General features: G+C 40.9%; 3 protein-coding genes across 5 annotated transcripts in view; 1 reads left to right on the forward strand and 2 right to left on the reverse strand.

Moving 5' to 3' along the window:
• The window catches only part of LOC110517630 (serine incorporator 4-like), a 61271-nt gene extending 46035 nt beyond the window's left edge, over positions 1-15236 (reverse strand). For 2 of the 3 annotated variants that reach the window (XM_090222793.1, XM_090222791.1), the window contains exon 1: positions 6636-7206. In XM_090222793.1, coding sequence (XP_090078919.1) covers positions 6636-6701 — 66 coding nt within the window. In that variant the 5' untranslated portion in view covers positions 6702-7206. Of the gene's footprint in view, positions 1-6635; positions 7207-14988 lie in introns of those variants that run through there. The other variant, XM_090222792.1, reaches the window with a different exon arrangement.
• Positions 15237-16794: 1558 nt separating this feature from the next.
• hypk (huntingtin interacting protein K) lies at positions 16795-18200 on the forward strand. The gene is made up of 4 exons (XM_036963723.2): positions 16795-17056; positions 17452-17507; positions 17597-17648; positions 17900-18200. The coding sequence occupies exons 1-4, from the start codon at positions 16895-16897 to the stop codon at positions 17993-17995; spliced, it is 366 nt and encodes a 121-aa protein (XP_036819618.1). The 5' UTR covers positions 16795-16894; the 3' UTR covers positions 17996-18200.
• LOC110506854 (microfibrillar-associated protein 1) lies at positions 18190-22412 on the reverse strand. Its single transcript, XM_036963722.2, has 8 exons — positions 22205-22412; positions 21633-21849; positions 21191-21335; positions 20804-20997; positions 20173-20442; positions 19503-19662; positions 19076-19165; positions 18190-18681 (listed from the first exon to the last, which is right to left on the reverse strand). The coding sequence occupies exons 1-8, from the start codon at positions 22284-22286 to the stop codon at positions 18502-18504; spliced, it is 1338 nt and encodes a 445-aa protein (XP_036819617.1). The 5' UTR covers positions 22287-22412; the 3' UTR covers positions 18190-18501.
• Between the last annotated feature and the right edge of the window lie 1830 nt (positions 22413-24242).

The raw sequence follows: 24242 nt of genomic DNA on the forward strand, positions 1-24242 counted from the left end.
ATCTGGGGAGCAGAACAAGTGAGGAGTCAGCGCAACAATATAGTGACAATGCTCAATATATTCTAGGAGATGAGGAGAGAGATGCTCAATATATCTGCGGGAGGCGGCGAGAGGGATTTTCAATATAAATTATATATGAGAGATGTAACTGGGAGGAGGTGAAGAGAGAGATGCTCACTATCTGTGAGGAGATGTGTAAATTCAACAATAAAGGGATTATACTGCATTTAACCAATTGGATCAAATCCTTGGTCATCATCAACCACTCCAACATTCCAACGTCAACATACAGTGCCTTGCGAAAGTATTCGGCCCCCTTGAACTTTGCGACCTTTTGCCACATTTCAGGCTTCAAACATAAATATATAAAACTGTATTTTTTTGTGAAGAATCAACAACAAGTGGGACACAATCATGAAGTGGAACGACATTTATTGGATATTTCAAACTTTTTTAACAAATCAAAAACTGAAAAATTGGGGCGTGCAAAATTATTCAGCCCCCTTAAGTTAATACTTTGTAGCGCCACCTTTTGCTGCGATTACAGCTGTAAGTCGCTTGGGGTATGTCTCTATCAGTTTTGCACATCGAGAGACTTCCCATTCCTCCTTGCAAAACAGCTCGAGCTCAGTGAGGTTGGATGGAGAGCATTTGTGAACAGCAGTTTTCAGTTCTTTCCACAGATTCTCGATTGGATTCAGGTCTGGACTTTGACTTGGCCATTCTAACACCTGGATATGTTTATTTTTGAACCATTCCATTGTAGATTTTGCTTTATGTTTTGGATCATTGTCTTGTTAAAAGACAAATCTCCGTCCAGTCTCAGGTCTTTTGCAGACTCCATCAGGTTTTCTTCCAGAATGGTCCTGTATTTGGCTCCAACCATCTTCCCTGTCCCTGCTGAAGAAAAGCAGGCCCAAACCATGATGCTGCCACCACCATGTTTGACAGTGGGGATGGTGTGTTCAGCTGTGTTGCTTTTACGCCAAACATGACGTTTTGCATTGTTGCCAAAAAGTTCAATTTTGGTTTCATCTGACCAGAGCACCTTCTTCCACATGTTTGGTGTGTCTCCCAGGTGGCTTGTGGCAAACTTTAAACAACACTTTTTATGGATATCTTTAAGAAATGGCTTTCTTCTTGCCACTCTTCCATAAAGGCCAGATTTGTGCAATATACGACTGATTGTTGTCCTATGGACAGAGTCTCCCACCTCAGCTGTAGATCTCTGCAGTTCATCCAGAGTGATCATGGGCCTCTTGGCTGCATCTCTGATCAGTCTTCTCCTTGTATGAGCTGAAAGTTTAGAGGGACGGCCAGGTCTTGGTAGATTTGCAGTGGTCTGATACTCCTTCCATTTCAATATTATCGCTTGCACAGTGCTCCTTGGGATGTTTAAAGCTTGGGAAATGTTTTTGTATCCAAATCCGGCTTTACATTTCTTCACAACAGTATCTCGGACCTGCCTGGTGTGTTCCTTGTTCTTCATGATGCTCTCTGCGCTTTTAACGGACCTCTGAGACTATCACAGTGCAGGTGCATTTATACGGAGATTTGATTACACACAGGTGGATTGTATTTATCATCATTAGTCATTTAGGTCAACATTGGATCATTCAGAGGTCCTTACTGAACTTCTGCAGAGAGTTTGCTGCACTGAAAGTAAAGGGGCTAAATAATTTTGCACGCCCAATTTTTCAGTTTTTGATTTGTTAAAAAAGTTTGAAATATCCAATAAATGTCGTTCTACTTCATGATTGTGTCCCACTTGTTGTTGATTCTTCACAAAAAAATACAGTTTTATATCTTTATGTTTGAAGCCTGAAATGTGGCAAAAGGTCGCAAAGTTCAAGGGGGCCGAATACTTTCGCAGGGCACTGTATTTGAATGATGGAAAGGAGAGGGGTGTTTAGCATATTTTAGGATGGAGTGGAGTCAACATGTCTGTGAATCAGAAGTCAACTGAACATAGCCTTAGTGCTAGACAGAAAGCTACATAACTGAAGGAAGAGAGAGGTGACGAGTGAGTGAGTGAGTGAGTGAGTGAGTGAGTGAGTGAGTGAATAAATGCATGAATGAATGACATTGATTATCCCTCAAGAGGAAATTCCTTCCATAATTTAGCGAAGGTGCACATCACTGCTTACAAATTCACCAACATCTAATTCACTGTAGTACCACAGAGAAAACATGACGCTCTCAATAACCAATATTTGTTTATATGAGGGGACACCTTTTACACAGTGAATGAACTCAGTGAACTATTCTCAGAGGAGCTTCACCTTGATATGAGGGTTTTGGGCAGGAGGTTGTTGTGTGTTACATGTGGTTGTTGTGTGTTACAGGTGGTCGTTGCGTGTTACAGGTGGTCGTTGCGTGTTACAGGTGGTCGTTGCGTGTTACAGGTGGTTGTTGTGTGTTACAGGTGGTTGTTGCGTGTTACAGGTGGTTGTTGCGTGTTACAGGTGGTTGTTGCATATTACAGGTTGTTGTTGCGTGTTACAGGTGGTTGTTGTGTGTTACAGGTGGCCGTTGCATGTTACAGGTGGTTGAATTTAGTCCAAACACACAGAATATCTGATCCGCCTGGAGTCAAACCAATTTATAGACTAACAGCATTGTATTGTAATACACTGTGTTGAACTGCTTGTCCTGTTTTAAGTCGTTGTTATCTGGGATTTTACTGGGGGTGGGGGGGATACTGGATGAGGGAGGAGAGTATAAACACAAGCATAGACTGTTTCTTTGATAAACATCCAGAACTGTAGATGGAAGCTATCCTATCTATCGATCGATCTATCTGTATCTCTCTAATTGCTCTAATCTCTCTAATCTACAACAGAAAGCTGGTTCACTAGGTGAGTGTAAACTGTAGAGTGGCTAGGTCATGTTGGATTTGTGGGACAATGACTCACGTCTTTCCAATATGAGATTAACCTGCATTGTTGTATCAAATGTATATCTTGCCAATAACACTTCAGGGTCCAATAGACCTAATATTAATACAGGACACAGTCTCAGGTCTCAAGCGTAGGGGGTGGAGAATGGGGCAAAATAAAACGAGACACAGTATAGACTACTGTACAACGGGTGTATTGATCTCTATCCAACATAGAACACCTGCTGCATTGTAACAGATACTGACATCTGCTAGTTCTGGATCTGATACGTATTAACAACAGGCCAGTTAGGTACAAAACAATAGTCATGAGAAAGTGAAGATGTGTTTTATCACATCAACTATTATGTGTTAAAGTTATGTTTTAACACAACAACTACATTACTATGTTTTAACACAACAACTACATTACTATGTTTTAACACAACAACTACATTACTATGTTTTAACACAACAACTACATTACTATGTTTTAACACAACAACTACATTACTATGTTATAACACAACAACTACATTACTATGTTTTAACACAACAACTACATTACTATGTTATAACACAACAACTACATTACTATGTTTTAACACAACAACTAATATAGTTATGTTTTAACACAACAACTACATTACTATGTTTTAACACAACAACTAATATAGTTATGTTTTAACACAACAACTACATTACTATGTTTTAACACAACAACTAATATAGTTATGTTTTAACACAACAACTACATTACTATGTTTTAACACAACAACTACATTACTATGTTTTAACACAACAACTACATTACTATGTTTTAACACAACAACTACATTACTATGTTTTAACACAACAACTACATTACTATGTTAACACAACAACTAATATAGTTATGTTTTAACACAACAACTACATTACTATGTTTTAACACAACAACTACATTACTATGTTATAACACAACAACTACATTACTATGTTTTAACACAACAACTAATATAACTATGTTTAAACACAACAACTAATATAGTTATGTTTTAACACAACAACTACATTACTATGTTTTAACACAACAACTACATTACTATGTTATAACACAACAACTACATTACTATGTTTTAACACAACAACTACATTACTATGTTATAACACAACAACTACATTACTATGTTTTAACACAACAACTACATTACTATGTTAACACAACAACTACATTACTATGTTTTAACACAACAACGACATTACTATGTTTTAACACAACAACTACATTACTATGTTTTAACACAACAACTAATATAGTTATGTTTTAACACAACAACTACATTACTATGTTATAACACAACAACGACATTACTATGTTTTAACACAACAACTAATATAGTTGTTTTAACACAACAACTACATTACTATGTTATAACACAACAACTAATATAGTTATGTTTTAACACAACAACTACATTACTATGTTTTAACACAACAACTACATTACTATGTTTTAACACAACAACTACATTACTATGTTAACACAACAACTAATATAACTATGTTATAACACAACAACTACATTACTATGTTTTAACACAACAACTAATATAACTTTGTTATAACACAACAACTAATATAACTATGTTATAACACAACAACTACATTACTATGTTTTAACACAACAACTAATATAGCTATGTTATAACACAACAACTAATATAGCTATGTATTAAAACAACAACTAATATAACTATGTTATAACACAACAACTAATATAACTATGTTATAACACAACAACTACATTACTATGTTTTAACACAACAACTAATATAACTATGTTTAAACACAACAACTAATATAACTATGTTTTAACACAACAACTACATTACTATGTTTTAACACAACAACTACATTACTATGTTAACACAACAACTAATATAACTATGTATTAACACAACAACTAATATAACTATGTTATAACACAACAACTACATTACTATGTTATAACACAACAACTACATTACTATGTTATAACACAACAACTACATTACTATGTTTTAACACAACAACTAATATAACTATGTTATAACACAACAACTACATTACTATGTTAACACAACAACTAATATAACTATGTTATAACACAACAGCTAATATAACTATGTTATAACACAACAGCTACATTATTATGTTTTAACACAACAACTACATTACTATGTTTTAACACAACAACTACATTACTATGTTTTAACACAACAACTACATTACTATGTTATAACACAACAACTACATTACTATGTTTTAACACAACAACTACATTACTATGTTTTAACACAACAACTACATTACTATGTTTTAACACAACAACTACATTACTATGTTTTAACACAACAACTACATTACTATGTTTTAACACAACAACTACATTACTATGTTTTAACACAACAACTACATTACTATGTTTTAACACAACAACTACATTACTATGTTATAACACAACAACTAATATAACTTTGTTATAACACAACAACTAATATAGCTATGTTATAACACAACAACTAATATAGCTATGTATTAAAACAACAACTAATATAACTATGTTATAACACAACAACTAATATAACTATGTTATAACACAACAACTACATTACTATGTTTTAACACAACAACTAATATAGCTATGTTATAACACAACAACTAATATAGCTATGTATTAAAACAACAACTAATATAACTATGTTATAACACAACAACTAATATAACTATGTTTTAACACAACAACTACATTACTATGTTTTAACACAACAACTACATTACTATGTTTTAACACAACAACTACATTACTATGTTTTAACACAACAACTACATTACTATGTTTTAACACAACAACTACATTACTATGTTTTAACACAACAACTAATATAGCTATGTTATAACACAACAACTAATATAGCTATGTTATAACACAACAACTAATATAACTTTGTTATAACACAACAACTAATATAGCTATGTTATAACACAACAACTAATATAGCTATGTATTAAAACAACAACTAATATAACTATGTTATAACACAACAACTAATATAACTATGTTATAACACAACAACTACATTACTATGTTTTAACACAACAACTACATTACTATGTTTTAACACAACAACTACATTACTATGTTTTAACACAACAACTACATTACTATGTTTTAACACAACAACTAATATAGCTATGTTATAACACAACAACTAATATAGCTATGTTATAACACAACAACTAATATAACTTTGTTATAACACAACAACTAATATAGCTATGTATTAAAACAACAACTAATATAACTATGTTATAACACAACAACTAATATAACTATGTTATAACACAACAACTAATATAACTATGTTATAACACAACAACTAATATAGCTATGATTTAAACACAACAACTAATATAGCTATGTCTTAAACAGAACAACTAATATAACTTTGTTATAACACAACAACTAATATAACTATGTTATAACACAACAACTAATATAGCTATGATTTAAACACAACAACTAATATAGCTATGTCTTAAACAGAACAACTAATATAACTTTGTTTTAACACAACTACTAGCAAACGTATCATGAAAATATGGGACTCAATGTCTTACTAAACAGACAGCAATCCAAACCCATTCTCATTCATGTGTAACGTCTCCATAATTCCTCTTATATGTTCTCTCTTTCCCTCCCGCCAACTCTCTGTCATTCAGGACTCTGTCTCACCTGGTAGGCAAACATGTTGAGGAAGTAGCTGTAGATGCCACTCTGGTGCATCTCCTGGGCTGTCATCCGTTCAGAACCCTCCAAAACGGACAGCTTTGGGTGTTAGATCACAGACCCTGTGAGGATGACGTCCTAAAAGTCCCCAGAAAACGATCCTCTAACATCTAAAACAGTACAAATTGTTTTCCCAAAATAAGTAGCGGCGATACAAAACAAAAGCGCTACTTGTTGTTGTGCCCAACTTCCAACGGGTCAACAGGGTAGTTCTTCCTGAGTTCTTCTCTGCTATATCCTGGATCACATGTAACACAAAGACACATCCAACCAACCTTGCTAAATCTCGGCCTCAACCTCAATCCAACTTCGGGGGGATAGAAAGTGTCCGGGTACTTATTTTACTCATATCCTGTGTGCTCTCTTTTTGCTTCTGTGTCGGGCGCTGTCAGAAGAGTTGGAGAGAGAGGTGGTGATGATGAATGCCCTCAACCCCTCCTCCCCCTGCTCCGCTTTACCCTGGCAGATTAGGCAGAGCCAGGGAGAGAGGGAGGCGGGGCATGTGTTAGTCCCATCTGTCCCTCCCTTCCCCCAGGGCCCTTGCTCCACTGCTCCAGAGACAGCCTCCAGGCCACACACACACACACACACACACACACACACACACACACACACACACACACACAGGACATAGCAGCCCCATGGTCACAATAGGCTTGGGCCACGCTGTTCATTGGGTTACATACCCATCAGAATGGAATTACCCGCAAATTACTGTCATGTTCTTTTTACATTTAAGGATGTTATCTGATACCTTCTGCTTTCCTACACAGCACCGCCCACCGCCCCATGGCACCTCCTTGCTAAACTCTGATCCTCCCTGCTTGTCCATAATGGAAAGAGGCCACATCCATAATCCTATCATAATTTTGCTGACCGGCCCAGAAACACAGTACAAGAGGAGTGGGCACAGGCTAGGTCTCTCTCCAGGCAAAAACCTGACGGAACGCAAAATCCATATGTCCATATTTGGTTGATTTTTAGTTGAGTTCTCAACAAACGTGAATTCTATTGTAGTTGAAATGAACCAACCTTTGAAATCCTGTTGTTGATTTGTTGTTGAATTCTGGTTAAAATTAGTGTACTTTGACAACTTTTTGTATTTTCAACACAAAATTCCATTGATGTTCAAGGTCAGTATGTTGACAGATTACATTGATATACTGTTGACGTTTTCCCGGTGGGTTGTGTCTGAGTCAGGTGAAAGAGGACACATGTAGGGTTGTGTCTGAGTCAGGTGAAAGAGGACACATGTAGGGTTGTGTCTGAGTCAGGAGAAAGAGGACACATGTAGGGTTGTGTCTGAGTCAGGAGAAAGAGGACACATGTAGGGTTGTGTCTGAGTCAGGTGAAAGAGGACACATGTAGGGTTGTGTCTGAGTCAGGTGAAAGAGGACACATGTAGGGTTGTGTCTGAGTCAGGTGAAAGAGGACACGTGTAGGGTTGTGTCTGAGTCAGGAGAAAGAGGACACATGTAGGGTTGTGTCTGAGTCAGGAGAAAGAGGACACGTGTAGGGTTGTGTCTGAGTCAGGAGAAAGAGGACACATGTAGGGTTGTGTCTGAGTCAGGAGAAAGAGGACACATGTAGGGTTGTGTCTGAGTCAGGTGAAAGAGGACACATGTAGGGTTGTGTCTGAGTCAGGAGAAAGAGGACACATGTAGGGTTGTGTCTGAGTCAGGAGAAAGAGGATGTAGGCCTCTAGTCAATCCAGCGGGCAAAATATATAACGTGAAATCTTGAAGAAGTCATTTTCTAGTTAAAAGTTGTTTTATTTCCAAACACAAAATAAGTAAATTGACTACTTTGAAATAGAGATTCTGTCATAGACACCATATTGGCACAGATACAAAGTCAAGATCTCTGTCTATCTCTATGTTATCCATTGATATACAGTAATCTCTGTTCAACCCTTCTCCACAAGACAGACTCTCACTTAATCTCCTCAGTTCTGTTTTAAACTGGCTTTGACTGGGGCTGAGTGGCAGGGCGTGGGCCCTACCATGGCAGAAGAGTACAGTAGACTATAAAAAATGCTGGTGATCTGTATGTTTGTAATCCATGTTTACAAAGGTGGACTTGATCGATGGCTTGTGGCCTTTATCAAGACAAGAGAAGGACTGCGCCCACAATCTTATCTGAAGTGCAGTAGCCCACACGGGTTGTTTACACAGGGAGGGAGTACACAGAGAGAGTGAGTCAGAATAGATTTGGGTCAGTGTGCAGGGCACTGTGCCAGGATAATCCAGGGAAGTTGTACAGTCCCCTCAGTCTCAGTTAGCGTGACCTTCATCAGTCCCTCTCGCTCTCCCCAACCCTGCCGTAGACTAACTCCATAACCCAGACTGGGTTATCATCGTTCGGCTGCAGAACAGTTCTTACTGGGGCTACTACTCTACGACAGCATAGGCCTAACTCATCAGTGGTTCCCAAACCTGTTGGGGTTGTGTGACCCAACTAGGGCCTGTCAAATGTTCTTGTTACAGACCAAGTAAACATAACAAATTCTACCAGAACACAGTTTTTGCCACCTGTAGCCTATAAAGAACTGTCAGCAACTCAAAACATTCAGAAAGTTTTCAGACTCCTTGACTTTTTCTGCATTTTGTTACATTACAGACTTGTTCTAAAATTCCCCCCCTCATCAATCTACACACAATACCCAATAATGATAAAGCAAAAACAGGTTTTTAGACATTTTAGCCAAAAATATTTAAGAAATACTGAATTGTAACATTTACATAAGTATTCAGACCCTTTACTAAGTACATTGTTGAGGCACATTTGACAGTGATTACAGCCTTGAGTCTTCTTGGGAATGACGCTACAAGCTTGACAGACCTGTACTTGGGGATTTTCTCCCATTTTTCTCTGCAGATCCTCTCAAGCCCTGTCAGGTTGGATGGGGAGTGTCGCTGCACAGGTATTTTCAGGTCTCTCCAGAGATGTTTGATTGGGTTCAAATCTGGGCTCTGGCTGGGCCACTCAAAGACATTCAGAGACTTGTCACAAAGCCACTCCTGCATTGTGTTGGCTGTGTGCTTAGGGTCGTTGTCCTGTTGGAAGGTGAAGCTTCGCCCCAGGCTGAAGTCCTGAGCGCTCTTAAGCAGGTTTTCATCAAAGGTCTCTCTCTGTATTTTGCTCCGTTCATCGTTCCCTCAAACCTGACTAGTCTCCCAGTCCCTGCCACTGAAAAACATCCCCACAGCATGAGATGCTGCCACCACCAGCAGACACGAGCCTACCAGGCGAGCTAAATTACTTCTATGCTTGCTTCGAGGCAAGCAACACTGAGGCATGCATGAGAGCATCAGCTGTTCCGGACGACTGTTTGATCACGCTCTCCGTAGCCGACGTGAGTAAGACCTTTAAACAGGTCAACATTCACTAGGCCGCTGGGCAGACAGATTAGGAGGTGTCTTAACTAACATTTTCAACATGTCTCTGATTGAATCTCTATTACCAACATGTTTCAAGCAGACCACCATAGTCCCTGTGCCCAAAAGCACGTAGGTGTAACGGATGTGAAATGGCTAGCTAGTTAGCGGTGTTTGCGCTAAATAGCGTTTCAATCGGTGACATCACTTGCTCTGAGACCTTGAAGTAGTAGTTCCCCTTGCTCTGCAAGGGCTTTTGTGGAGCGATGGGTAACGATGCTTCGTGGGTGACTGTTGTTGATGTGCACATCAACACCATTATCCCAGAAACCCTAGACCCACTCCAATTTGCATACCGCCCAAACAGATCCACAGATGATGCAATCTCTATTGCACTCCACACTGCCCTTTCCCACCAGGATAAAAGGAACACCTATGTGAGAATGCTATTCATTGACTACAGCTCAGCGTTCAACAACGTAGTGCCCTCAAAGCTCATCACTAAGCTAAGGATCCTAGGACTAAACACCTCCCTCTGCAACTGAATCCTGGACTTCTTGACGGGCCGCCCCCAGGTGGTGAGGGTAGGTAGCAACACATCTGCCACGCTTATCCTCAACACTGGAGCCCCTCAGGGGTGCGTGCTCAGTCCCTTCCTGTACTACCTGTTCACCCACGACTACATGGCCAGGCACAACTCCAACACCATCATTAAGTTTGCAGACAACACAACAGTGGTAGGCCTGATCAACGACAATGATGAGACAGCCTATAGGGAGGAGGTCAGAGACCTGGCTGGGTGGTGCCAGAATAACAACCTATCCCTCAACGTAACCAGGACTAAGGATATGATTGTGGACTACAGGAAAAGGAGGACTGAGCACGCCCCCATTCTCATCGATGCGGCTGTAGTGGAGCAGATTGAGAGCTTCAAGTTCCTTGGTGTTCACATCACCAACAAACTAGAATGGTCCAAACACACCAAGACAGGCATGAAGAGGGCACGACAAAGCCTATTCCCTCTCAGGAAACTAAAAAGATTTGGCATGGGTCCTCAGATCCTCAAAAGCTTCTACAGCTGCAACATCGAGAGCATGACTGGTTGCATCACTGCCTGGTACGGCAATTGCTCGGCCTCCGTCCGCAAGGCACTACAGAGGGTAGTGCGTACGGCCCAGTGCATCGCTGGAACTAAGCTGCCTGCCATCCAGGACCTCTACACCAGGCAGCGTCAGAGGAAGGCCCTAAAAATGGTCAAAGACCATAGCCACCCCAGTCATAGACTGTTCTCTCTACTACTGCATGGCAAGCGTTACCGGAGTGCCAAGTCTAGGATCATAAGGCTTCTCAACAGTTTTTACCCCCAAGCCATAAGACTCCTGAACAGGTAATCAAATGGCAACCCGGACTATTTGCATTGTGTGCCACCCCCCCAACCCCTATTTTATGCTAATGCTACTCTCTGTTTATCATATATGCATAGTCACTTTAACTATACATTCATGTACATACTACCTCAATTGGCCCGTCCAACCAGTGCTCCCGCACATTAGCTAATCGGGCTATCTGCATTGTGTCCCGCCACCCACCACCCGCCAACCCCTCTTTTATGCTACTGCTACTCTCTGTTTATCATATATGCATAGTCACTTTAACCATATCTACATGGACATACTACCTCAATCAGCCCGACTAACCGGTGCCGGTATATATATAGCCTCGCTACTGTTATTTTTCACTGTCTTTTTTACTGTTGTTTTTATTTCTTTACTTACCTATTGTTCCCCTAATACCTTGTTGGCACTGTTGGTTAGAGACTGTAAGTAAGCAATTTACTGTAAGGTCTACTACACCTGTTGTATTCGGCGCACGTGACAAATAAACTTTGATTTGATTTGACCATGCTTCACCTTAGGGATGGTGCCAGGTTTCCTCCAGACGTGACGCTTGGCATTCAGGCCAAAGAGTTCGATCTTGGGTTCTTCAGACCAGAGAATCTTGTTTCTCGTGGTCTGGGAGTCTTTAGGTGCCTTTTGGCAAACTCCAAGCGGGCTGTCATGTGCCTTTTACTGAGGAGTGGCTTCCGTCTGGCCACTCTACCATGAAGGCCTGATTGGTGGAGTGCTGCAGAGATGGTTGTCCTTCTGGAAGGTTCTCCCATCTCCACAGAGGAACTCTAGAGCTTTGTCAGAGTGACCATCGGGTTCTTGGTCACCTCACTGACCAAGGCCTTCCCCCCCGATTGCTCAGTTTGGATGGGTGGCCAGCACTAAGAAGAGTCTTGGTGTTTCCAAACTTCCACCATTTACGAATGATGGAAGCCACTGTGTCCTTGGGAACCTTTAGTGCTGCAGAATTGTTTTGGTACCCTTCCCCAGATCTGTGCCTCGACACCATCCTGTCTTGGAGCGCTACAGACAATTCCTTTGACCTCATGGCTTGGTTCTCTTTATATAGACAGGTGTATGCCTTTCCAAATCAAGTCCAATCAATTGGATTTACCACGGGAAGACTCCAATCAAGTTGTAGAAACATCTCAAGGATGATCAGTGGAAACAGGATGCACCTGAGCTCAATTTCGAGTCTCATGGCAAAGGGTCTGAATACTTATGTAAATAAGGTATTTCAGGTTTTTATATATATACAATTTTGCAAACATTTCCAAAAAACCTGTTTTCACTTTGTCATTATGGGGTATTGTGTATAGATTTCTTTAAAAAAAAATAATAATAATTTTAGAATAAGGATATAACGTAACAAAATATAGAATATGTCAAGGGGTCTGAATACTTTGATGGGGTATATACACTTATATGTGGAATCTTCCAACCAGAAGTTAATGGAATTTTGCAACCCTAGTCTAGGGTCTAGGGATTGATTTAAGAATGGCCTATGTTATCTAACTGCACACTCTCTGATACACTGATTCTCCCTGCATGCACTGTAAAGCTTTGTTGATGATCAATGACAAAACTCTTTTCAGACAAAGTGGAAAGTTCACATTGTGTCAATATTTACTATCTGTTCTAAGCTACAAATGGAAATATGTTGATCAATATGCTACATGTGACACGGTGAGGACTGTTTTTCTTCTTCAAATGTGACAGTGGTACTATTTGTTTTCCTTCATCCCAGCTGGTTGTCACGCAATCATAGCTCCTGTCTGAGATCACAAAACCATCAACACTCACAATCATTGCCCTAAAAAACACAATAGTGACTACCAATTAATTCCTTACAGTGACAATGAACAAATACTATTCTCCAAGAATCAACATTAACTGATGTAATCGCAGCAGAGTAGAATCACTAAGAACTTTAATCTGGTTTGAAGATCTTTAATCTGCTGTTGGCTAAATTACTCCACCGTGAACGTCCATGAACCAATTAGTCCCTTCAGATAAACAGGCTTGTATTCATTAGCGCACACTGTAGCAAAACGTTTAAAAAAAAAATATACAACGGAAAAAACAGTTGTCGCTCCCTGTTTCAATTCGTTTTTTTTCCGTTTGGTGCATAAGAGGGTGAATAAGACCCGGGTTTAACTCTCGAGAGTCGGTCAGGGCGGCCCACCACCGTCGCCCTCGGTACTACACAGCATTCCTGGGGGCCCTTTCACTGACAGATAATTGCTTTTGCCTCGTGGGAGAGGAGACACTGCCAAAGCGAGCAGACAAAAGCAAATTAAAGGAGCCAAACGATGCTTGAGTGGAAGCATTCGATCTATGGTTTCAATAGGCCTTTTGGAAGAACGGTTGGATCGAGTCCAAACACGTTTTCCAAAAAACACAGTTGACTGTAGTTTTTTTTGTGTGTAAAAAATGTAAAATCTTATGATTCTTTAGAGCCCAGTTATTTAGAGATATGTTTTAAGTGTAAGAATGTATAAACATTGTAGTCTTACTGTTAATTGAGAGTGAAGAGACACAGAACTAAGACGATGACCCAGAGAGAGGCAAGCCTCACATGTCAGTCAGAGGATTCCCATGCCAACACAATTTATCCATTCATCAACAGTGACATAACTGATTGAGTGTACATAACAGTCCATTTTCCAGTTTACGCTTTCTGGATTACACAGAAACTGCAGATTACGGCAAACTTCCTACACATAATCTACACCACAATCCCAAACATTTTTGAAAGGATGAAACATAATATTTCTGCTTTGCAGGTTAGGAGATTATAAACAGTATTTGACTGCCTTTTCTATGTGGCTCAGCAACCCATGAGTGCAAAGTTCAAACTAATATCTTAATGAATTCAATGAGACTTTCTATCAAAAATAATATACAGTATAGGCCTATGTGACATGAATTGTATAACAGTAAAATGGGCCATTTCACTCTAAAGATTCATAACAATATGATCACAGTGGCCTGCCTGCCTGCCTATATTATACTGTAACTGTATATGTCTAGGTCAACAGTAACTATTACAGATCAAGAAGTGGATCATAGTGTGGTGTTGATGAACTACTGAACATGGCCAGGAGCTGAATTGGGTGAGAAGGAAGGCAGTCAGTGGGACAAATTCCACCAGGCAGGGGAAGGGAAGGGGGGGGGGGGGGGGTGACACAATAAGACATTCTATTCATTCCATTGTGTTTACCAGGATGGTAATGTCTGAAACACCATTCACTGTTTCTCAGGCTGGGAATGCGATCCATAAAAACTATAGAATTTGATAAAATTCATAAAGTATTATTTGTTATTGAATTAAAGGTCTAGTCTAATCTCATCCATTTTGAAGGCAGTCCCACCAGTTAGATTCAATTCCATTTAAATGAAATAAATTCAGGAAATAAACTTAAACTACATTGACTGAATTGAAATGGAATTGACCCCAACACCAGTCCCACCACTTGCAAAAGCCCAAGCTCACTCCCTGAATGTTTCGTTCTGAGTTCATCAGTTTCTCACCTGAGTACAGAGACAGCGACACAACATTACTTCCCAGACTGGTGCAGCAGGCACTGAGGGGGGCGACGAAGCTCCAGGTCCACTGGCTCTCAACGGTCAATCATAAATCAGGATGAAAGGGGTACTGGGACAGCAGTACAGAGTTAACAAGCCCGGAAACACTCAAGTTTAGTATATGCATATCACCCTCCTGTTTTTCATTAATAAGCCCCAGCACCACCATTTCTCTGGGCCCCATCGATCATCCCACACATCTCCCCCAACAGACAGGCATGGATGATGTACAAGGCAAACACCCTGAGAGGGAGAGCCAGTCAAAGAGATTTTGGCTTCAGATGTGATCAAGGAAGGTTTCTCTACTTTTTAGGATTAAGCCGATTAAAATAAATTGGATTGATTGGTAAGTGTAGTGTAGTGTACATGAGGCGGGAAAACTATTGTGGGGGGATCAAGAGAGAAACGTAGGAGGTTGGCCAGGTTGTTGGGACTCCAAGTATTAAAGTACTGTAAACCTCTTATGCAAGACAGAAATAGGCCTAGGTGTGCAGAGTACCCTTTAATCCAACCTCATGCAGTCTATACATCAACCTATCCAGTCAGAATATAATTTGGCATTTGGCCCATCTGGCCAAGTGACACTTGGAAGTTGGATATCACATTTTTTTAAAGAGATTGAACTGGATCTTAAAGTAACTGTCCTGAGAAAATCTGACTTTTGAAAGTTAATGCTCTGTTAACTCATACCCAAATAATGTTTTGACTCATCTTATACTTGTATTTGTGGCCAAAGCATAAATTGGAGAAAAAAAAAACACTTTAAAAAATCCAATCTCAAACTTGTATCTCAAACAGACCAATTAAAAAATGCTTGCTATTTCCTCATAGAGTGGGGCAGCAGGTAGCCAGCCTAGTGGTTAGAGTGTTGAACTAGTAACCGAAAGGTTGCAAGATTGAATGCCTGAGCTGACAGGGTAAAAATATCTGTTGTTCTGCCCCTGAACAAAGCAGTTAATCCCACTGTTCCTAGGCTGTCATTGAAAATAAGAATTTGTTCTTAACAGACTTGCCTAGTAAAATAAAGACTATAATGTCATCCAGCTGGCCAATCAGTGGTCTACGCTCATGAATATCTATAATGACCGGTATACACCCATACCATTACCTTGTTGTGGTACGCCCACACCATTCCAACACAGAAAAGCTGATTTTTAACATACTTAATTACAATTTTTGAGCAGGAAAACTATTTCATTCGTATTGTAATTAATTATATGTCATATATCATAGAAATCTGGAAACACTGGACAGTTACTTTAAGCGCTTACAAATCCGTAATTGCATGACATTTCTTCTTTTCCAGGATGTAACATATCACCTTGCACACTTTTCAGAGACCAGTTTTGGCTGGTGATGAGCGCTACTTTCAAAACTGCTGGCTGTATCACTTTAAGGATATCAAGAAATGTATCTTGCATGGTAAATTAAATATTTGCCTGGCATGCTAGAATATGCATAATTTGTAGTAATATGAGCATAACTACTATAACATAATTTAGGCTGAAGATTTAGTTAATGTAATTGTATATGAAGTTAACAAAATACAAATTAAAACTGAATATCAATGTAAAATATTTAAATTTTTGCTTACAAATTGCTGATAATGGATTGGGTTTTTTTCTATATTCGCTATCTGGGATCCTTGGGACGACCCTACCCTATAACCCCAACTCTTACATAACCCTAACCTTAACCTTTTTGTAACCTGCAATGAGGGTATGAACGTCCGAAGGACTCGGTTAGCACTCACACTGGAAACCATGTGACATCGGTGCTTCTTAATTTGCTTTCCGATAGTTTTGTAAACGGATACCCACTCTCTTTTCGTTCCGGCTCTACAGGAGCAAACATGGCGGCAGAGGGAGATGTGGATTTGGATCTGGAAGCTGAGGAGAACTGCACTGGAAAACCAGCAGAAAAGCCTCGGAAACATGATAGTGGGGCTGCCGATTTGGAGAGAGTCACCGATTATGCCGAGGAGAAGGAAATATCGAGCTCCGATCTTGAAACGGTGAGGCTGGGCCAAGCACGCGGGGCGACGATGGGTGCCCACGTTAGCATGAAGGCTAGCTAGCGAATGCTAACAACGGGCCTAACCGGCGTACAGTGAAGAATGGAAACATATTTGCACAAACCATGTGTTGTGAAAATGTTACCGTAATCAACATACAAACGCGTCATTTCACGTTGGCACGTGCTGTTTAACCAAGTCAGCCCTGAACAGAACAGGACAGGGTAGAGCTTCTGTCTATTCAGCAAGCGTTAGCCTATTGCTGCTTGTATGTTTTTCTGCCTTGCGTAATTTACTCTTCCAACCTGTTTTGGGAGTTCTAGTTACTGACTCGTCAGTGCTGTCATACCAATATGATCCCTTTGACTATCTGATGTCTGCATGTCCTGTTTCAGGCTATGTCAGTGATTGGAGACAGGAGATCAAGAGAACAGAAAGCTAAACAAGATAGGTGAGTCACTTTGTCAGATTTTCATTCAACAATCATTGATCTGGAAATGAATGAGTACACTAATGACTTGTCTGGGGTTATGATTTCAGGGAAAAGGAACTGGCTAAAGTCACTATCAAGAAAGAGGATGTAGAACTCATTGTAAGTATCCCCCCCAGACATGTTTCTTGTTTAAGTGTCACAACTCTCATCTAAAGTTAGTCTTTTGCATCACAAAAGCATTAAATCAAATTAGTCCTCTGGAACTCTAGTCATCTATATTCTACTAGGCGGTGTTATTAGAAACTATGCTTCAGAGATACATTCATAGACCGGGACCGTCTGAAGTGTTCTATCAATACAACTACCCATTCTGATTATTCTAATGTCCTGCCTCAACTGTCTTTCCACAGATGGGTGAGATGGAGATCTCCCGGGGAGTGGCAGAGCGCAGTCTGAGAGAACACATGGGCAATGTGGTAGAGGCTCTGATTGACCTGTCAAACTGACCAGGAGAAACTGACCCTAGAGCAGCTTTATGCAGCAGCATTGGACACTGGACTGCTTCCTAGCCTGACCGTATTCATTGACTCCATTCCATAGGTCAACTGAAATAAAACATTGCATTTCTCTTTATGTATATTCAACAATACTTCAAAATTGATTACTTTTGCAAGCACCTGTTTTTGATTTATAATAAATGTTGGATGAAAATGTTATGTTTTAATCACGTACGCTTTATATCCAAGTTAGAAGACATTAACAGATGTCAGATCAATGGCGATAAAACAAAATAGCTACACAACTTTGAAAATGTACAAAATTACATCAATATGCCTCCATGAAGCATCAGGGCATAACCCAGGGCCTTGCTCAAAGGGTTGGTGCATTCAAGATATTGCAGGTAAATGTATGGCCATAGAATATACTTCAGTGAAGTGTAGTTCATTTCCATCTGCAACATTTCATCCCACTGAACACACCCCAAGTGTCTCTCTTCCCCCTCAACTTAGATTCAGGTCTTCCTCTTTTGCACTGTTGGTCGGTCAAACACATCTCTCACTCCTGCAGCCTTCTGCTTAAAGAACTTGCTGTTCTGAGCGCTCTCCTGAGCCCAGGCTGAGTCAAACGATGTGGTGTCCTGATCCACCAGGTGGGTGTACTTAGTGCGTCCGGAGCGACCAAAGTTCTTGACCTGGAATTAAATGAGGGGGTTGTTAAAGATGAACTATCTGTGGATGTTTATTTGCCAATTGTTGACATCACATTTTGGATTGATTGTTGGCTGTATGGCTCATATAATTGTATAATTTATTGTTATGAAACCACACACATCCTTATTTTGAGGTAATGTCTGGATAATATCTGTCCATTTAGGAGAACATTGTCTCAAGAGCAGCTCCAGAACAAAACATTCTGTATAGCCACTATAAATGAAATAAATTAATTTACACAGGGGTTGCCAATACACTGGGTTCAAAAACAGTATGAATTTTCTGTTTACATCGATAGTGTACATTTATAATAAATAAACATAGGGGGAATACATGTGCTACAAAAGTATGATGTTTGAAAGAAGTCCAGCTGACCTGCATGACTTTGGGGAGGATGGTTTTGTTGAAGTGGTCCTCCAGAGTGGGGGCACTGAAGTCTCTCTTGAACACATTCTCCTCTTCGTCCTGGAAACAGATCACATTCAGCCAACATCAAAGACAAGACGAGCTAGTCGGACAAAATACGTTTACCAAGTTTCAATTATATGAATGAAGGATCATACATATTTTATATACCTGAATCACATCTCTGAATATTCTACAACAGTGCACACACTGCTTTTAAGAATCACTCATACAACAATCTAACACATGTAGTGGCTAACAAACATGGGATAGTTCACTCCTATACTTACACTTTCTCCTACAATTCTAACAATCAATCATCAGCAACATCTGGTGGTGTGTTTCTTATAAGAATGCACTGTACGGAGTTCTCTGAACCCCCGTGTCTACAACTCACCATGAAGAAGGCTCCTCTGTGGTAGTACTTCTGGAGGAACTTATATTTGCCCTTAGAGGCCTTGTTTGTGATCTGTTTGCCATTATTCCGCAGCTCGGCCCTGCGCTCCTCCTCGGTGAGGCTGTGGAACCTCTCAATCTCAGACTTCTCTTTCTCCATTCTGGAAAATCCGACAAGGCAAGTGGGTTACATGGACAGCAAAGACCTGTGTCAACATAATTAACTCTGGACCAGTAATTATTAACATGGGTATAAACACTTCAAGTGTACAGATCATTCATACAGATAATCATACAGATAATCATACAGATAATCAAATAATATAAAAACAAAGACATTAGCCTTTTTTACTTTGAGAGGGAACAACACCAGCTTTCAATGGTTAAGTGAATCAACGCCCTATGTGAAGTATTTCTGATGTCTACTTCCATTGTCATTCAAGACTGTCTTAATATGTTCTGCTCTTATGCATTTGCCTGTAAATGGTTTTGAATGGTTTAAAGTGCTGCACAATTAAATGTACCACCGTGGAGCACTTTAGGGCACACTGTAGCAAAATGTTTCAAAGATGAAAACGAGTGTTTCAAGATAGTACTTGACTGTTTCAGATCTATATTCATTTTGTGCCTAGTGAACACCATGGTTCATGTTTAAGTCTGACTGTACTCACGCTTCACGGGCCTCCCGGTCCCTCTTGATGCGCTTGAGCTCCCGGACCTTCCACGCCTCGTACTCCTCCTCCTCATTCTCCCCGTCCGTGTCCAGGGAGTCGAGAGCAGCCAGAGTGCGGCGGTTCTCCTCAAACTCCTTCTTGGCCTCCTCCTCCACGATCTTCAGGGTGTAGCGCCGCCGCTCCTCCACCTGCTTCTTGGCCTCCGCCTCCAGCTCCCGCTGTTTGAGCTCATCCGCCTCGCGCTCCGCCACTGTTACTCGGTCCTTCCTGAGGAGATACACATCAAAATCTCATTTTCTCACTCGGGACACAAACGCTGCAACACAATCCATTTGTTGTGAACATACTCTGTTCATATGATAACAGGACAGCAGGTATACACAAACTGATGCATGCAGTAGAAAACAGCACAGCTGGTAACAGTTTTGTACTGGCTTTTAAATTAAAATTGTTTCTCGTATAAGCCTAATGTATTTTCATCAGTCAATTTGGCCATTTTGAATTGTCTAATCCCAAGCCCACGATCAAAGTTTCCCTTAGAAAAATAAAGTTATTACATTCTATGAAATAAATTATATTAAGCCATGATAATGGTTCAGGAGTGATCTTGGATGGCAGGACTCCTTACTTGCGGATGAAGACTGGTTTTAGCCGCGGCTCGGCCTCATCTTCACTGTCCGTGTACTCCTCGTACTCTGACTCCGACTCCTCCTTCTCCGCTCCCGAATTCCCTTCTTCCTCCACCTCCATGATCTCCGGCATGTCCTCGTTCTTCCGCTCCTGCGCTCGCTGGCGCATCATCGCTCGCCGCCTCTCGATTTCCTACACACAAAACAAAGTCAACGTGTTACGTAAAGGGTATCTTGTATACCATTCCATATCACACACCTGGGACCGTATTCACAAAACATCTCAGAGTAGGAGTGCTGTTCTAAGATCTGTTTTGTCTTTAAAATCTTAATGAATAAAAGGGGTGCCTGATCCAGCTTTCCAAGAAGATCCTTGTGCCACTCACCTCATCGTCCACTTCTTCCTCTTCCTCCTCCTCTTCGTCACTGCTCTCTTCGGGTGCTCTCTCCGGGTGCCAGGTTCCCTCGTCGGAGTCTTCACTGCTCTCTGCAACCACCTCCGGCTCTGCGATCTGTCTGTGTCTTGCCAACCTGAGAGAGAGAGAAAGAAACATTTACAATCATCACAGCACTCAACATCCAATAGGGCTAATAGTTAGGCCTAAATGGTTTAGAGATCAAAGCCCAATAAAAATCAGTCAGTCATTCATAGTATTCAAATTCCTGATAACCCACAATATGTGCAGAAAGGTTTTAACAACCCCTCACCCAACTATGGGTGTCTACTGACAAATACAGTTCAGCTCAATGAAGATGGGACTGGGAGTCATCACAACCAACACAGGATCCCACTGGTTTACAAGATGGATCAATGAGAATTATCTTCACCTCTCCTCCGCATCCTCAGAGACGCGGTTTAGCAGACGCTTGAGACGGGGGTCAGACACCACCTCTTCCTCCATTTCCATCTCAGGCTCGGCATCCTTAGCCTTTTTTATAAACTGGAAGTCCTCATCCTCCTCGTCAGAGGAGTCCATGGGAGCATAGTCGGGACGTTTACCCGACACATAGCGCTTCACCTTCACCTTCTCCATCGAAATCTCACCTGGGGACGAAAGTAGGCGACCACACTTGGTTACCATGAACGGTCCATTATCATAGATGGCTCTACTTACTCTGTTACATTTAGTGAGGTTAAGTTGTATATACTGTCGTTTTGGTTTTGTGATGGATTGAAACATGAGTAAGGGCATGAATTGTGATTTTTTATATCTACTGTAGACGCAGACAAAAAGTTTGTCCGTACAATTAAGAAAATGCAGCATGCAATTATATCGTGATATTAACTACAAAGTTGTATACTTGGATGGCTAGATAGCTATCTATTGCTACCATGAAATCGGCTACCACCTAGTCCAGGATAGCTTGCCTTAGCTAACGTTAGCTACAGGGAAACTCACCTTTCTCATTTCGAATCGGCACAGCACCAGCCGTGGACTGGATCGGCGGTTGCTTCATGTTGAGGGCGTCCCGTCCAGACATGATTGCCCGATCAACAATATCAATATATTAACAAAAATTAAATCGACTTCTAGGTAGCAAAACAAACCCGTCGTTTATTTTCTCGACCACCACAGGAAATACTCTAACATTACCGGAAATCATTCTTCTTCGTTGGGATTGGGTTGGCGGACCGGATCGCATCCTTTTAAGGAGCATACACTGCCACCTACATTACTGGAGTGTGAGGCCAGTCACGGCCTACCTATATTATATTAAATTATATTCATTATTCATGTTCCTCTAAGAAAGTGAAATAGAGCCCTAGACACCACTTTCCTCCGTCCACTACAGCAACCCAGCCAGCCTCTAACCCTTTCACACAATCTCTCCCTATCTACGTCATACAGTCCACAAAATATCAACACCTGCACCACCGTTTCCTCCACTAAACACTCATCACACATACCTGTTTCTTGTCTCTCTATCATCCACAACGTGGCATTAAAACTCCAACTGTAGTCTACTCCACACAACTTCCTCTGTCCTACATCCCATACTCCCCACATCTTCCTTTCCTGACCGGTGCATGCTGTAATTGCCTCCCCTTACTACTAGCATCACACTCCCTTTGCCAAAGATCAAGCCATTTTGCCCAGATCAAGGACTTGACTTCCCTGCAGCCCAGCGGGACCTGAATATCTACCCCCTCTCTCCTCACAGCACTATTAGCCACCACATCTGCCTTCTCATTACCCCTCCACACCCACATGGGTAGGAACCCAGCAAAAGCTTACCACCATTCCCATCCTCTCCAATTCAATAACAGCACCATCATCGCCACAAACAAGCCTCCCCTATCTGACCTGCCCATCTTCACACTACTCAAACTGCAGGCAAGTCAGAGCAGATCACCACGGAGTGGTTTCACCTCCTCCACCGATCTTAAACCTATAATCATGGCCATCAACTCGGCCGCATACACTGACACATAATCAGTTAACCGCTAACATACTCTAACATTGAAATCTGGGATATACACCACTGCCCCCACCCTACCACTGACTGGATCATTTTAACCATCTGTATATATCCTTAAAAGCAAATAAAACCGATTATCTATATACAGTGCATTGCGAAAGTATTCGGCCCCCTTGAACTTTGCGACCGTTTGATTTGTTAAAAAAGTTTGAAATATCCAATAAATGTCGTTCCACTTCATGATTGTGTCCCACTTGTTGTTGATTCTTCACAAAAAAATACAGTTTTATATCTTTATGTTTAAAGCCTGAAATGTGGCAAAAGGTCGCAAAGTTCAAGGGGGCCGAATACTTTCGCAATGCACTGTATCTTTCCACACACCGTCTCACATCCTCACCTCATTCTCTCCTGCCCTTAATTATGTCCACATCTACTCTTGGTTTCGGAAAAAGCCACGGAGGAACGTTACCCGATGCAATTGCTAGCCCCCAGTCCATATTCTACCACCTTCTGCCCGATTGTCCACCTGTATGCCCTCTACTTACCCAATCCTTGCTCCCAGCATTCCCCAGTTGTCGTGACCACAGGATGTCCTTTCAACCTTGTCCAGTACACAAGTTTGTCCCACCTTATCAGGGTGGCAGGTGGCCTAGTGGTTAGAGTGTTGGGCCAGTAACTGAAAGGTTGCTGGCTCGAATCCCCGAGCTGACAAGGTAAAAATCTGTCATTCTGCCCCTGAACAAGACAGTTAACCCACTGTTCCCCGGTAGGCTGTCATTGTAAAATATGAATTTGTTCTGAACTGACTTGCCTAGTTAAATAACGGTTACATTAAAAAAATCCTCAGTGGCAGTTCCACACTATCCACCTGCAATACCTCAACAGGTCCTGAAGGCACCCCACACAATCTCAGGGCTTTTGACTGTATCCTATCCAGGCGTTGTAGTGCCGATTTGGCTGCCGATCCATATACAAGGCACCCATAATCCAAAAATGACTTGATCAATGCCTGGTATA

The sequence above is a fragment of the Oncorhynchus mykiss genome, chromosome 26 (genome assembly GCF_057628025.1).
Source record: "Oncorhynchus mykiss isolate SJ-2025 chromosome 26, ASM5762802v1, whole genome shotgun sequence".
In the NCBI taxonomy this organism is placed as follows: Eukaryota; Metazoa; Chordata; class Actinopteri; order Salmoniformes; family Salmonidae; genus Oncorhynchus; species Oncorhynchus mykiss.

Excerpts from the sequence above, each read along its gene's own strand:
- hypk (XM_036963723.2), top strand. The coding sequence starts at position 16,895 with ATGGCGGCAGAGGGAGATGTGGATTTGGATCTGGAAGCTGAGGAGAAC. Across the intron at positions 17,057-17,451 it reads CGAGCTCCGATCTTGAAACG|GCTATGTCAGTGATTGGAGA; the intron begins GTGAGGCTGGGC and ends GTCCTGTTTCAG. Across the intron at positions 17,508-17,596 it reads CAGAAAGCTAAACAAGATAG|GGAAAAGGAACTGGCTAAAG; the intron begins GTGAGTCACTTT and ends TTATGATTTCAG.
- LOC110506854 (XM_036963722.2), bottom strand. The coding sequence starts at position 22,286 with ATGTCTGGACGGGACGCCCTCAACATGAAGCAACCGCCGATCCAGTCC. Across the intron at positions 21,850-22,204 it reads GCCGATTCGAAATGAGAAAG|GTGAGATTTCGATGGAGAAG; the intron begins GTGAGTTTCCCT and ends TTTCGTCCCCAG. Across the intron at positions 20,998-21,190 it reads AGGAAGAAGTGGACGATGAG|GAAATCGAGAGGCGGCGAGC; the intron begins GTGAGTGGCACA and ends TTTTGTGTGTAG.